The sequence below is a fragment of the Lacerta agilis genome, chromosome 11 (assembly GCF_009819535.1).
Source record: "Lacerta agilis isolate rLacAgi1 chromosome 11, rLacAgi1.pri, whole genome shotgun sequence".
In the NCBI taxonomy this organism is placed as follows: domain Eukaryota; kingdom Metazoa; phylum Chordata; class Lepidosauria; order Squamata; family Lacertidae; genus Lacerta; species Lacerta agilis.
In genome coordinates this window covers 7,238,386-7,253,398 of record NC_046322.1, presented here as the reverse complement: position 1 = coordinate 7,253,398, position 15,013 = coordinate 7,238,386, and the positions used below count along the sequence as shown (strand labels likewise).

The window sequence follows — 15,013 nt, the reverse complement described above, 5'->3', positions numbered from 1 at the left end:
GTGCATGCACACTTCTTCAGATACACTGAAATAGAAGTCACCAGACCCTTATATATAGTGAGAGGGTGGGGAGGGGAATTACTCAGAAGGGTGGTGGGAATGGGTGATTGTCTGATAGGTGCGGTAAACCTGTTGACGACTGTTAACGACTGCAATTGGTCTTACAGGAAAAAGCAAGGGGTGAGATGGCTAAAGATAGCTTTGTCATGTATAATGAGATAAGAATCCAATGTCTCTATTCAGACCAGGTCTCTCTATTCTTGTGTGTAGTTCTCTCTGCTTTTGAATTATGGTGCTGGAGGAGACTCTTGAGAGTCCCATGGACTGCAAGAAGATCAAACCTATCCATTCTCAAAGAAATCAGCCCTGATTGCTCACTAGAAGGACAGATCCTGAAGTTGAGGCTCCAGTACTTTGGCCACCTCATGAGAAGAGAAGACTCCCTAGAAAAGACCCTGATGTTGGGAAAGATGGAGGGCACAAGGAGAAGGGGACGACAGAGGATGAGATGGTTGGACAGTGTTCTCGAAGCTACTAACATGAGTTTGGCCAAACTGCGAGAGGCAGTGAAGGATAGGCGTGCCTGGCGTGCTCTGGTCCATGGGGTCACGAAGAGTCGGACACGACTGAATGACTGAACAACAACAACAAGTTCTCTCTATTCTTGTGTGTAGTTGTGTGTAGTTGTCCTAGTTGGGCAAGCACGAATATGGAGGAAAGACACTAAAGATTGTGCACTGATGCACGCCAGAGTTATAAAGTATTTGGAAGAGTGGGGTAGTTTGGCTTTTATTTTGATGTGGGGCAAGGCTTAATTGGCACCATAGCTCAGCTCATCAATAGTGATCTTGAGCAGGCACAGAGCTCCATTCTCTCATTATACACCTAGCGACAACTTCCAGGTGAGAGGATATTATTCACAGCAGCTCAGTGACTGCATTGCATGAAGAAGGTCCCAGGTTCAAACTCTGGTATCTCCAGGAAGAAATGGGGGGGGGACTCCTGCATGAAAACCCAAAGAGCTGCTGCCAGTCAGTGTAGCCAACACTGAGCTAGATGGACCAATAATCTTACTGTAGTATTCTGCACATGATTATGCATTGGTGCATTCAACACACATGCTATTGTACACCCAGTCTGTACCCATTTTTGAGGAGCTCAACCCACATGTTGACTTTCAAATTCACTACAGTATGTGGGTAGTCATTCACACAAACATATGTACATGTGCATCACATAATGTGTGAAGAAATCAGTCCTCATGACAGCATCTTTCACAGTCCAATGCTAATCATGTAAATCCCATTGAGCTCAATAGGGCTTGCATTGCTGTCTTGTATTAGAAATGATTCAGTGAGCTAGGTTCATTTTTTTTTAAAAAATGAATATATAGGGGAGACTATTTGCCAATGGAAACTTCACGGTACCAACACGAATAAGAGTTTCTACCCTCCCCTCAAATAGTCTGGCTACTCCCATGGAGCATAAAGGCCATTTGGCAACTCTGGGTAATTTAGAGTTTCAATTTTATATGTTTCTGGGAAGTAGAATATTGTGTATCAACTATGCAGTGAATCAAAACTGATTTTTTTTAAAAGAGATTTTGTTATGAAAAGGTTTTGTGTGAGAGAGAAAAGCAGAGGGTGGGGCTAGATACAACAGAATAAAAATGTAGAAGGTGATGATACAGATATTGCAGTAACTCCCAGAAACACAAACGTTCCACTTTCTGCAATCTTCAGTGAGAACCAAAACCGTTTGGCAATCCAGTCTCAAACCAAGCGTTTCATCTTAGAGAGTGGGAGAGAGAAAATAAAATAAAAGGCACGGATCTGGGTCATTCGCCTCCAGGGCTTTCGTCTTCTCCATTTAGAGCACCGTCACAGAAAACATGGATAAAACATTAATAATATATACTTTAAAAAAGTCTGACTGTGTCTTATAAGACATTGGGAAATTTGGCCCTAGAAATTAGCATTGCTGTCTGTGTCCGACTGAGAACGTGAGCTAATCTCCTGCAGCAGAGCCGTTAAAATAATTGATGAATGTGTGCCGGATTCCCAGGAGTGGGGAGGAAGGGGGGAGGTACTGATTTCAGTTCTGTAGCGTCAGGATTGCGTCAATTTGGGTTTCAACCACGTCTTCAGTCTCAGAGCTCAGTTAGTCAGAAGATCTGAACCACAGGACAAGGGCTCACGAATCCGTGTGCAGGAGGGGAGGACTGAACTAGACCCTCCCTCCCCTTCCCCCCCACCCATTCCTCTCTACCTCCTCCTCCTTCTAAAACCTTCCCGATCTTTCAGGCTTGTGTTTTCATCACGTTGGAAAACAAGACTCCCTTGGTTGTCTGTGCGTATACGCGTTTTCTCCCTCCCTCCTCCTTAGTGAGCGGCTGAGCACAGGAGCAAAAAAAAGGAAAGAGCGGTTTCAGCACCTTGGACAGAGCACGCAGCAAGCAACATGGCTCCGATTGCAGCCAGCCGGGAAGAATTTGGTAAGCGTCTTCTTTAAAAAACCCGATCTTGAAGGCTTTATTAATTTAATTTCATTCAGGTTCTTTGGAAAAGGGAATTATATGACTACTGTTTCGGGCTCCTGGGGAAAAGCTAGCGCTGGAAAGCTAAGGCTGTGCCTGTGCTCTGATATGAGCGACGTCAGTCGCCTCTCCTTAAAAGCATCCTTTATATGATGCGTGGGTTTTACAGAAGTTTTACACCCCCTTTTTATTAGTTCTACAGTTTATAGATTTCCACTGTGCTCTTTCTATAGCTCCCAAAAATTCACAAGTAAGATATATACACCGTGAAGTGTGTCTTTTGGGTTGGGAGTGGGGGCGGGGAGTGTCTGGAGAAAGATACTGCTTGTTGCGATCTATCTTTAGAGAAGAATCAGTTACATGCATTTCATTCCAAATCCATATTCTACATATTCTCAGGATAATTGCCATAACTGCTTCTTTCAAGAGAGGAACAGATAGATATTTACTCAAATAGATTAGTCATCCACCCACCCACTCATCTGTCCATAGGCTCCCTCTCTCTTCTTCTGCTACTGTCTGTCTCCTGTCATTAGTGATGTTGCTAAGGGAGTGTATGCAAAGTACCCCTCCCTTTTAAAAAAATGCTTTGAACTAAGTATCGTGTGTGTGTGTGTGTGTGTGTGTGTGTACAGAAACTAAAGTTAAACCCTGGTTCTCTTCTCATATTCAAAGTAGGCAATTAAAAAACAACAACACTTTTCTACACCAATATATCTGCTTAAACTTTAAATAAGTAGGCTCATTATCTTTTAGACCCAGAGAGAACTGCATACATTCACATAAATAAAGTTGTTTCTCTCCCCTGTTCCTAGAGGGTGGTTCAGCTAGTGACCACTTTACCTTTTTACCTTACTTTTATTCATGTTGTCCTGATAGCTATCATTGCCATATGCCAGGATAGCAGCACAGCTCCTTTACAGTCAAAGTACACCCGAGACTGTGAGAGTAAACTGTAAGTAATATATGTCAGTTCCACTAGCCTCTAGATGAAGTTAATAGGAGTTTTAAATTATGTCGGCAAAGTAGAATTCTTTGGGTCCCAACTCAAACTGGATCAGTTCATATTTGTGCCGTGCGTCTAGATTCTGCCTCTTCCAGTTAACACTTCTGTAATCTGCCCTACTCACTTTCAGAAATAGCACATTTTCAAACCAGTCTACCATTTCCATATAGCTGCTATAATACCTAAGCAATTGCTTTGCCATATGAAAACAGCAAGGAAGGCAGATTGTAAGCCCACTGGCAGCTATTGTACAGCACATTTAGTTTTGATTTCATCTTGTATCACCCCTCCTGGGTGTTTCTAATTTCATTTGTGACAGCTTGCTCACCTGATAACTGACTTTATGAGGATAATTAATATAAAACTGTGGCATTCTTCCTCTCAGAGGCTGGGGTTCTAACTTGCACCATCATTCCTGCTGCTGGAGACAATACTTCGGCATTCAAGCTTCAAAGGAGTATTTGCAAATATGTCAACTGGCCATTAAAATCTGTTCAGCTGAGTTAATGATCCAGCCTGGCCTCTTTCCCAAAGCATCTTATGCAACTGTCATTACCTCACTGTTGATGGGTTGTGTTTCGACGGGTTGTGTCTTGTCTCCTAGCCCCATGTTTTGTATGAAGAAAAAGTGACCCAGTCCACACAAATGTAAGGGGTGGAACTGACCCAGTGACCAGTACTCTACCCCAAAGCAAGGTTATCTGCACACTTACCCATTTCCACCCCCTGCATGTAGTAAGTTCATTACAAATCTAATCAAAAGCAGTCAGCCACAGTGAGAAAAGGTCTCCCATGCTGACAGTCCTATAAAAGTGGCAAGGTAGGTAGTGAGAGCTGATGCTAACTCTTCAATAGCTTATTCATATGTGGGACCCTTCATTTCTCCATGGATTCGACTAAAAACAATTCAAGTCATTATTTTAAAGGCGAGGCTGGGTGTGTAAGTCTAGTGTGTGTGTGTGTGTGTCCCATAGCTGTCAACTTTTCCCTTTTCTTGCAAGGAATCCTATTAGGAATAAGGGAATTTTCCTTTAAAAGGGTAAAAGTTGTCAGCTATGGTGTGTCCCTGTCATTTAAATTGGAGATCAGGGATCTGCTTACACAAGTTCGGGAGGCTCATTCTGCATCTCAAGCAGAGATTCACTTATCCTTTCAAGGGAACTGTTCGTTCACTCTCTCTTAAACAGAGAGGATGGTGATCATTTGTTAGAACACCAGCACTCTTGTATAAAATACACGACTACCTTCCTGCATAAGCAATGCCATTGCATTAATATTTCACGAGTCCCCCATTTCGCTTGGAGAATGTGGACTTAGCCTTGATTGGTGCTACCAGCGTGTGGTACTTAGACTCACTTAGAAATGTTACTTATGGACAGAATTGGATTTCCAATTAGTGGCGTTCATTTGGCCCTGCACTGCTTACTCATGAAATGCTAATGTTCCTCTTTTATCCATGCGCCAGATGTCATTGCAGCTTTCATGCTATTTTCCCTATTGCCATTTGGAATGTGGGCTGATTCATATGAGTGATGGAAAGAAGTTCTCGGGAAATTGATTTACTTGCCGAGGCTGGAAAAATGTGCTTCCTTGAAATGTTGTTTTAGATACCTTCATCTCTGGGTAGCTTTGAATGTCTTTTTGCCCCTGCAACTAGGTAGATTCAATGCTTACAAAATATTAGGTGCACAAATGGATTTAAACATGCACTTGTATAATGGACAAGTAGCACAAGGTGAAATGGCTGGCTGCATATGTTCAGTGTTGCATAGAAAACTGACACCAGGCTGATAACAAGAATATCCTAAGACATTAAGTTTTGCATTTTCATGCCAAACACCAGTCCCTTTCTGCAATGAGGCCATACAAATATGTAGCTTCTTGAACACAAAGGGAAATCCGCAATATAAAAGTGGATGCCATGCATATGACTAACATATATTTCAAATTCTCTTTTATCTACTTAGACTAATGTGAAGCATGTAGGAGGGAGCTAGAGATGCTTATATGTGTACTGAATTCATAAATTTTATATGGGGCAGCAGCAAAATTGAACAGAAGCATGCCAGTTGTTATAATCACGATTGCTGAACTGTGTTTGTTTCAGGTTTGCATGCAACAGCAAACATGCCCAGCCAGAGTTGTTGATACACGTTCATACCTGCAGGGGGCACAACATGAATAGGCTTTATTGTTGTACAGTATACCTAGCAGTTCACTCTCCCTGCTTCACCAGTTGGCTCACCTTTGCGTAGTTAGTTCAACTACTGCTTTCAAGCTCTGAAGTTCACCGTTCATGTATTTGTTGCCATGTGCTTTGAATTGCAGATGAAATTCCAACTGTGGTTGGAATCTTCAGCGCCTTTGGGCTGGTCTTCACTGTCTCCCTCTTTGCTTGGATCTGCTGCCAACGCAAATCTTCCAAATCAAATAAGACCCCGCCTTACAAATTTGTTCATGTGCTGAAGGGTGTCGACATCTATCCTGAGAACCTCAACAGCAAAAAGAAGTTTGGGGCAGAGGACAAGGAAGAAGGCAAGAGCAAACCGGTTATGCCAAAGACCTCTCTCCACCTTGACCTGGAGAAACGAGATCTGAACGGCAACTTCCCCAAAACAATCCCCAAAATACCAAGCTCCTCAGATCTCGAGAACTTCACTCCAAAGCTCTTTCCTGAGAGGGAAAAAGATTCTGTCTCCCCTGATAGCCTGAAGTCTGTTACTTCCATATCTTCTGAAGAGAAGCAAGATAAATTAGGGACTCTCTTCTTCTCCATTGAGTATAACTTTGAGAAGAAGGCTTTCATGGTGAACATCAAGGAAGCACGTGGCTTACCTGCAATGGATGAACAGTCAATGACTTCTGATCCATACATCAAAATGACGATACTTCCGGAGAAGAAGCACAAGGTGAAAACTCGAGTACTGAGAAAAACATTAGACCCAGCTTTTGACGAAACCTTCACCTTCTATGGAATCCCTTATACTCAAGTCCAAGATCTGAGCCTTCACTTTATGATCCTAAGTTTTGACCGATTTTCCCGAGATGACATCATTGGAGAAGTTCTCTTTCCTCTGTCCGGGATTGAGTTGTCTGAAGGAAGGATGCTGATGAACAAGGAGATCATCAAAAAGAATGTTAGGGTAATTGATCTTGAGTCATATTTTGTATTATAAATTTATTTCGCCTGCCCTATCTCAGCACGTAACAGTTTTTCTAAAGGCAGAATCTAAGTATAGCACCCTGACGACAGACTACATGCACCTTGAATATATAAAATAAACTAGAGAATCTCAACAATGTGAAAGGATGTCTGCCTATATCCCCATTTCATTTATCTCAACAAGGGTTCTTAAAATATCTAGGTATGATGGCCCAGTTTATGTATTGATAAACCCTCAGAGGGAGTGAAGAAAAGATATTATGCAGAGCTTGTAACAGTGGCAGTTCTACAGATTGAAGCAGTAGAGTGGGCATATATGGGATAAGATGATAAAACAAATGTCTGTTATTCGTGTATTTAATTATTTAATTATTATATTTATTTGTCACTTTTTATACCAAAGTATCTAAAAGTGACTTACCTATACACCGTGGCTGAGAAACGTGCCCCCTCCAATGTTGTTGCATTCCAGCCCCTATCAACCCCTGCAGCCACAATGGCCTGTGGTTAGGGATGATGAGAGTTGTAGTCCAGCAATATCTGGAGAGCCCTGTATCTGTGATATACCATCACATTGGAGGCATAATCTGTGGGCTACCATGTAATCAAGTGCATTGTTACTTTCAACAGTCTTAAAAATGAAATAAACCAAAAGCCGCTTTAGGAGGGGCTGATTAGGAACGGACAGATAGAAGCAGGGAGATTTTAACCCATTGGACTGTGCCATTTTCCTCCACTCGAAATGATCCCTCCTGCTTTTAATTGTCCCTCTGTAGAGTTCCAAACAGATGTAAATTAAGCTCTTACACCCTTCTCCTTCCATCTTAGGTCTACATTCCATGACCTACATTTGTAAATCCTCTAGGTTAAAATACTGTTATGGGCTCATTGAGTTTCCATGTGGTGAGAGGTTTCAGGGAGATAGCCAACACTGTGCCAAACTTTCAGCTTTGTGAGCAAGAGTACCCGTGACTTGGAAACCCATTGTGATGAACTAGAAGACCCCCGCTGTTTTCTGTGGGTTTTAAGCAGCAACTCAGTGTGTGATCCTGCAGCACGTAATTGTTACCAGTGGGATTTCTGCATCCGATATATACTGGTAGTGGATTCAATTATCTGAGTGCAGATCCATATGCAGCACAGCATTTTGTTGGCAGGTTCCACCTGTGCATAACTGAAAGTGGTATCGGAACACTAACTGCTATTTCCGAACATTCACAAGTAGCTCAGCTGAAGTTCTTGGATGAGGTGGGAATGAAGTGCTCTAGATTATACAGTAGATGTGGTCACCATGTGACCCTCCGGATGTTATCAGACTCCAGCTGCCACCACCCCTTCTTATTGGTCATGCTAGCAGGAACTGATTAGAGTCCAGCAATGTCAGATTAGCCAGTCCTGGCCATGATTAGCCAGTCCTAGTCAAGTGGTCAGGGCCACTTCATGCTTCAGCTGGAAAATCCATTATAATCTCCCTCTCCCTCCCTCCCTGAGCATTCTTAAAGATTGTGGCATTTGAAAATGGCAATATCATATGCATTCTGCAATGGAACTTATCACCTTGAGATTCTTCCTTCTCCTACCAGTGTAGACTTAGCTTGGAATCCAGGGGGGACAGTGCAAATCTTAGCAGGATAGTTTACCTTAAGTGTCTCACAGCAAAAGTGGAACTCAGGTCTGGCTCAGGCAATGTTACTTTTAACACTTACTCAACACTTGTCTCTCAGGAAAATCAATCAATCAATCAATCAATCAATCAATCAATATTGGGTGATATAAAAGTGCTATTGACAATGATTAACTCATGATGGCACTTTAACACATGCTGGCTACAGTGGCAACATGGATATGCAAATCTGACCCAAAACAAGATATAACCTAAAGTTTATACCTGTATGTTCATGAGTTGCAGCCAAGTGCAAACTCTATATTTAGGCAGAAGTTGTTCTGTTTGAATCTGAAGTCCTTGAACAAAGACCAATATGGTTACATTTACTTCACCAGTGCAGGAAAATCAGTTTCATCCAAGTGCTTAACCAAGTGGTGGGCTGTAACAGTGCAATCAACATTCCAATAAAGTCAATGGCAAAATGAAAATAAAAACTCTCCATTGATTTCTATGGCTAGGATTATTGGCCTGCATCTCCATGGCTATGATCCATATGCAGTTAACCCTGTTCTCCCTCTTTGTGTCACTTCCTTCTCCCCTCCCACTCCACCTAGTAGGTTCTTATGGGAGTGACAGATCACTCTTGCCAGGGGGTTGAGCTGATAGTTTACAGATGGATTTCTTTTCCCAGGGGTATGCACCAACCACAAGATTCAGTTTGGTCCCTAATCCTGCACTTCAGAAAATAGGCCACTTTTGTTTTTTAAGAAAAGGTATAAAGTTTTCCATTTTCCATTTGGCAGAAACTGATGGATTTTGCAGGCATAGGGTATGCAAAAGGATATCTGCAGAGATTGATGTACCAGCCTTTACAATTTTGGGGTGGATAACAATAACCCTTAATCTCCTGTGACGTTTTCTGGGCAATTGGTCTGAAAATAGCAGATATGAGAGATGTTCCATTGGTAAGAAATCTGCCAAATTTCAGACAACTAGGTCAAAGGGAATTTGTGCTAGGCTTCTATTAAAATTAATTGGGATTCACTTTTCAGGTAAAATATTTATCTCTGATTATCTGTCAATGACAGTAAAGCTCTCCCTCCCCTCTCCCCTCACATTTGCCTTTGTGATTCCTCACTCTCACTCCCAACCTGTCACTTTCCTTATAAGATAAACTTAGAGACATTAGTTTTGCTTTTAGCAGACAAGTTTTCTGCAGCTGCTTCTTCTTCTTCTTCTTCTTCCTCCTCCTCCTCCTCACATCTGAGTCATAAAGACTCAGGAGGAGCTTTGTATTGTCTTCTCTTCGTTCAGAGCCCCTCAGATAGATATCAGACAAGTTCAGAATTCCTCAAAAGTGCTGAGGGCCTTCTGGCAGTTCCCTCGCTACGAGAAGCCAAGTTACAGGGAACCAGGCAGAGGGCCTTCTCGGTAGTGGCACCTGCCCTGTGGAATGCCCTCCCACCAGACGTCAAAGAGAAAAACAACTACCAGACTTTTAGAAGACATCTGAAGGCAGCCCTGCTTAGGGAAGCTTTTAATGTTTAATATATTATTGCATTTTAATATTCTGTTGGAAGCCGCCCAGAGTATAAATCACTTTGGCTCAGGATTTATCCATATCTACTGCACATCTAAATTCCCTCCTTCTCTTTCCACTTCTCTACTGATTTTGCCTTTTTTTTTTCCTGGTTCCACCCACCACTGCTTCTTTCCACCTTCTGGTCACACCCACCCTATATGTAATTAGTCCATTGGGCATCTCCAGCTCTCTGGACACAGGTCGCCAGCTACTGGATTAACTCATAGTATTTGCACAACCGAAATCTGAGTCCTCAAACAATTTAGTTGAAGTTACCAGTAGTTCATGACATCTCAGCTGGCCTATCAGGATAAGCATGTTTTAGGATAAAGGCATTGGTGTTTGGAATAACAGTTGTTCTGGCACCAATCCTGGGCATTTTACTTGGATGTAAGCCACATAAAAATCAACGGGAGTTGCTTCCAAGTCAGTGTCTTTACCATGTGTTTGTAAATTGATTTGGAAGTCACTTCAACATAAGTGGAAGCCCATTTATTTATTTTTTAAAAAAAGATTTCAAACCTAATAGATGTCTTAAAGCCTGGGCAACCCATAGCCCTTCCTGAGTACCTGCCTGTGTATTGACTTTTTAGTAATTGCTTTCAAAAGATCAAGCGTCAAATCAAATTGCTTCTGTGTGTACCAAGCAATATTCCCATCTGCAGCTTTTATGCTTCTTAATGCAACAAGCCCCTGTGTGTGACCTGGAGTGTTGAAGCTTCCATGTTTTCTATTATTTTCATACTGAAATATTTTGCTCTAGCAAGGGGACTATATTGGTTTTGTAGTAGGGGGGGGAGGAGATCTGATTTGCACCTTGTGTTCTCATAAGCCCATCAAAACACTAATTTGTCAGATACTATTTGTGACAACATTTCAATAGACTGGCTGGCCAACGATTCAATATGTTTTAAAACCACAAATATATATAGACATAGTTCTGAGTTGCCCCTCTATTAGCAGATCTGCATATACATCATTTTTGGTGGGGGTTGGTGGGGTAGGGTGAGGGTAGGGTAATCCCAGACGGATAGCCATCTTCAAATATCTGAAGGGCTGTTACATGGAAGACAGAGAAAGCTTGTTTTCTGCTGCTGCGGAGGGTAAAACCCGCACCAATGGATTCAAATGACAAGAAAAGTGATTCCACCTAGGCATTAGGATGAACTTTCTGATGGTAAGAGCTGTTTGACAGTGGAGCAGACTACCTCAGAAAGTGGTGGACTCTCCTTTATTGGAGGTTTTTAAGAAAAGGTCGGATAGACATCTGTGAGGGATTCTTTGGCTGTGATTCCTGAATTGCAGGGGGTTGGACTAGATGACCCTTAGGATCCCTCACAACTCAACAGTTCTTTGATTCTTTGATGTCTGCTACATATGAGCTATCTTTCTAATTTTCTAGAAGTCCTCTGGACGTGGAGAGCTGCTGATTTCTCTCTGTTACCAGTCTACAACAAATACTCTCACGGTGGTTGTTTTAAAGGCCAGACACCTACCCAAAGCTGATGTTTCTGGATTATCAGGTAATTTCAAAATGCTGCATTATGATATGCATATATTTGGATTTATAATTAACACTGTCATAGACTTAAGAGCTTGGACCAAGAAGTAGCAAAGGAGTAGGAGCTATGCCCTCCCTCCTTCACTCTATTCAGTGTGGGCCCTGGCTAGTCACCTGTTCAAAGAGCTGAGTAGGAATATTTTGGGTGGCAGTTCTTTAATTGACCTTTAGGGACCTTGTTTTTGGTTTGCTCCACACCAGGCTTCCTCAACCTTGGCCCTCCAGATGTTTTGAGACTACAATTCCCATCATCCCTAGCCACTGGTCCTGCTAGCTAGGGATCATGGGAGTTGTAGGCCAAAAACATCTGGAGGGCTAAGGTTGGGGAAGCCTGCTCCACACTGTTGGGTAACTTGATTGACAATTTGGGGAGCAGCTGGAATTTGTTTCTCATTGAGCATTGAGTCCAGGCAGGTGAGGAATTTGGGAAGAATAATTGTAGACATACTATGGGATTAGTGGGTCAACGACACTCTTTACGGATCTGCCAGTGATTTATGCCTGGGTGGGTTAATGGGGTACCCTTTAGATTTGTCAATCAAGTTTGGGGTGAACTCTGGGCAGTAGAGCCTGGGTGTGCTTCTACCCATGACTCATCTAGCAATGAGGGAGTCCTTTACCACCCCTGCTTTATGAGGAGCCACAGACTGAAGCTGTGTCGACTATCCAGTGGTCTACAGGGAGGTTTCCCTACTAGTCAGATGAAATTCTCACCTGCTCATATTTTCTGAATTTTTGGTTACTTGGGTGTTCCTCGGATTAGCTATATTTTAATAAATATAAGCTATCTCTCAAAAATTTTGTCATAAGTCTGAGGCCAAAGGTAACTGGAGTGGAGCTGGGTGGTTCTGCCCACCCCTTGAATAACCAAGAATCATAGAATTGTATAGTTGGAAGGTACCCTGAGGGTCACCTGATTCCAACCTCCTGCAATGAAAATGAAATAGAGTGAATGATCATAAAGAAAATGTGACATGCCAAAAGATCTATACAAGATGGGACAACTGGGGGAGAGACCAGGGTATTTGGAGGGCATCGGGGGGGGGGCATCTGGTCCCTGGAGCTGAGACCAGCACATTGTTATGTCTACTGGAGGACAGAAGAGCAAAAGAAATGTGGCTTAATGGTCATTGCAATGGGGTGCATTAGTGAGAGCACCAGATTATGCTGTTGTACCTCCAGTTGTGACAAGCTTCTCACCACCTTGTCCCTTACTGGTAAATGCAGCAACCAGTGGACAGGTAGCATGCAAACATGAGCTGACACATTTATTATTATTATTATTATTATTATTATTATTATTATTATTATTAGGAGCTTTTTCCCCAGTGGACAAAGCTAATCTTATGAATCAGTGCAAGCCGGATTCTCCTGCACAGGAATAACTGTTAGAGATGAAAGCATGGAGAGAACCTTAGTGCAAGGGAAGACAAGGAAGTCTGGACTATTGGACTTGGTTCTTCAACAGTGTGATATTGGTTGGATTTTGCTTGTCTTTTGCAGACCCCTATGTGAAAGTGAACCTATATCATGCCAAGAAAAGGATCTCCAAAAAGAAAACCCACGTCAAGAAGTGCACCCCCAATGCAGTGTTCAATGAACTTTTTGTCTTTGATATTCCTTGCGAGGGTCTCGAAGAGATCAGCATCGAATTCTTGGTTTTGGATTCAGATAGGGGATCCCGGAACGAAATCATTGGCCGGTTAACCTTGGGGGCTTCGGCGGAAGGAACAGCAGGAGAACACTGGAAGGAAATCTGTGAATATCCTAGGAGACAAATTGCCAAATGGCACATGTTGTGCGATGGCTAACAGCGAAAACAAGAGGTTGGAACTTTTAAACAAAAATTCCATAGGCAAGGATCAGTTTTCTTTCTTTGCAATGTATAATCACAGGCTTGTGACATTTTTTTTTTAAAAAAGACTTTTTTGTTATTGTTATTAGGACTGAAATGAATTATCAAAACAGAAGGTAATTAACTTTTCTCATTCAGTTCAGGCTCTCTCTCTTTTCTTTTGCAAGCTATACAGAAAGTGACGTAATATCATCAGAGGTTCGTATTCTACTGGAGTTTACACAGCTATAGAGACACAAAATGCTGTAAACACAATTAAGAAGTCTTGTCTTTTATTATTAAAGCACCAGGAACCCTAGATTACTGCTGTAAATCAGATGAAGATAATCTCATTAATATATGTTGCTAGGTCTAGAAGCACCTGAATTTTGTAAAAGTTTAAAATAAAAATCTGGAGAAATGGAGTGTATGGGGAGGGCAATCCCTTCAGCATCATAATGTGTCACAAACATTATTTTATGGAAATTCAACCATTTTTCATAAGGTTGAGTATTTATACTTTGAGCAATCCAAAGACTCAAGAGATTTTTGTCAAGCCACACTGCATAGCTATGGTCCACTTTGTTAATTAGCCCGTGAGATATAGTTTAGATTTCAAAGAGAGAAAGAGAGAGATTGGTTCCATTAGCTTACATTCAAATACTTTGTAAGTATCCCCAAAATAACTCACTTTGTTTAATAAAGGGCTTAGACACTGATGTAGGAGAGTGTAAATTTTACAGTATGGTTAGCATATGTGCTTAAAGTATAGCCTGTGGTGGGATTTATTTAAGTTAAGTTTTTGGCCAAAAAAGAAAAGAAAAGGAAGATAATACATTGAAAATTTATAACCAATCGAAAATACTGTAGAGTGTTATATCTTTCACCCGGTGTATTTTGAAACAATTACTGTTTGAACTGAAACTTATCCCTTATAAGTTTCTGTTTGATTATTCTAAAAACAAAATTAAAAATCCTATTTAAAAAAATTAAAAAGAGAAGAGATACGTACAAAGCACTGATCCTGCAAAAAAAAAAATAACAATCCATTCTAAGTGGGTAAAGATTTAAAAGTGGGTTTTAGCAGAATCAGGCTCTGAGCAAGCTTTATACCTCATGCAGACTAATGTGTAAATGAGCTGTTTAACCATAGAACTCACTTAGTTCACTGCCATTCATGCCACTGGGCAACTGGGTAGAATTCTGGAGGATGGGTGGGTAATATTAGGATCATAACATGATGGTATGCATGTGATAATAGGATCAGGATTTTCCCCCAGATTAGAAGGATGAAGTGTAATTTAATACCAGACCAGACCAACTTGTGACCTGCCAAGGCAAACCCAGGTATGTGAAGTGTCCTGCTAACTACTTGCTTTGAGGACCCACCAGGAAAAAAAAATGCATCCTCAGGCCAATATTAAAAGCAGCTTTGCTGAGCCCCTAGTGGGCTGGTTTACATAGTTTACGGGTTACAGTCTACTTGGTCGATTGCAAATTTTGCTGGCCCACACAAAGGCACACCTATTGAAATCCTGTGAAACTTATTCACGTGTTTACTCTAGAAACCATTTTTTTTTTAAATCTGTCAGATTAGCACAATTGTAGTAGTAGAGTTTCTTATCCTGTCCTCTTTGGGTAGATACTTGAGATACAGGAGTATCCTTTCTGTAGATATTATGGTTCTGCAGTGGGGGCGGGGGGTTGGATGCTACTGAAGGAGAT

General features: G+C 41.6%; 1 protein-coding gene across 1 annotated transcript; it reads left to right on the top strand.

The window, feature by feature from the left end:
* Positions 1 to 2,201: 2,201 nt before the first annotated feature.
* Positions 2,202 to 14,267, top strand: SYT4 (synaptotagmin 4). Its single transcript, XM_033164435.1, has 4 exons — positions 2,202 to 2,494; positions 5,871 to 6,685; positions 11,296 to 11,416; positions 12,958 to 14,267. Exons 1-4 carry the CDS (start codon positions 2,461 to 2,463, stop codon positions 13,263 to 13,265), a joined length of 1,278 nt encoding a protein of 425 aa, XP_033020326.1. The 5' UTR covers positions 2,202 to 2,460; the 3' UTR covers positions 13,266 to 14,267.
* The last annotated feature ends 746 nt before the right edge of the window (positions 14,268 to 15,013 follow it).

Coding starts and splice junctions, on each gene's coding strand:
- SYT4 (XM_033164435.1), top strand. CDS start 2,461: ATGGCTCCGATTGCAGCCAGCCGGGAAGAATTTG. Junction 2,495..5,870: donor AGCCAGCCGGGAAGAATTTG/GTAAGCGTCTTC, acceptor TTTGAATTGCAG/ATGAAATTCCAACTGTGGTT. Junction 6,686..11,295: donor TCATCAAAAAGAATGTTAGG/GTAATTGATCTT, acceptor CTAATTTTCTAG/AAGTCCTCTGGACGTGGAGA.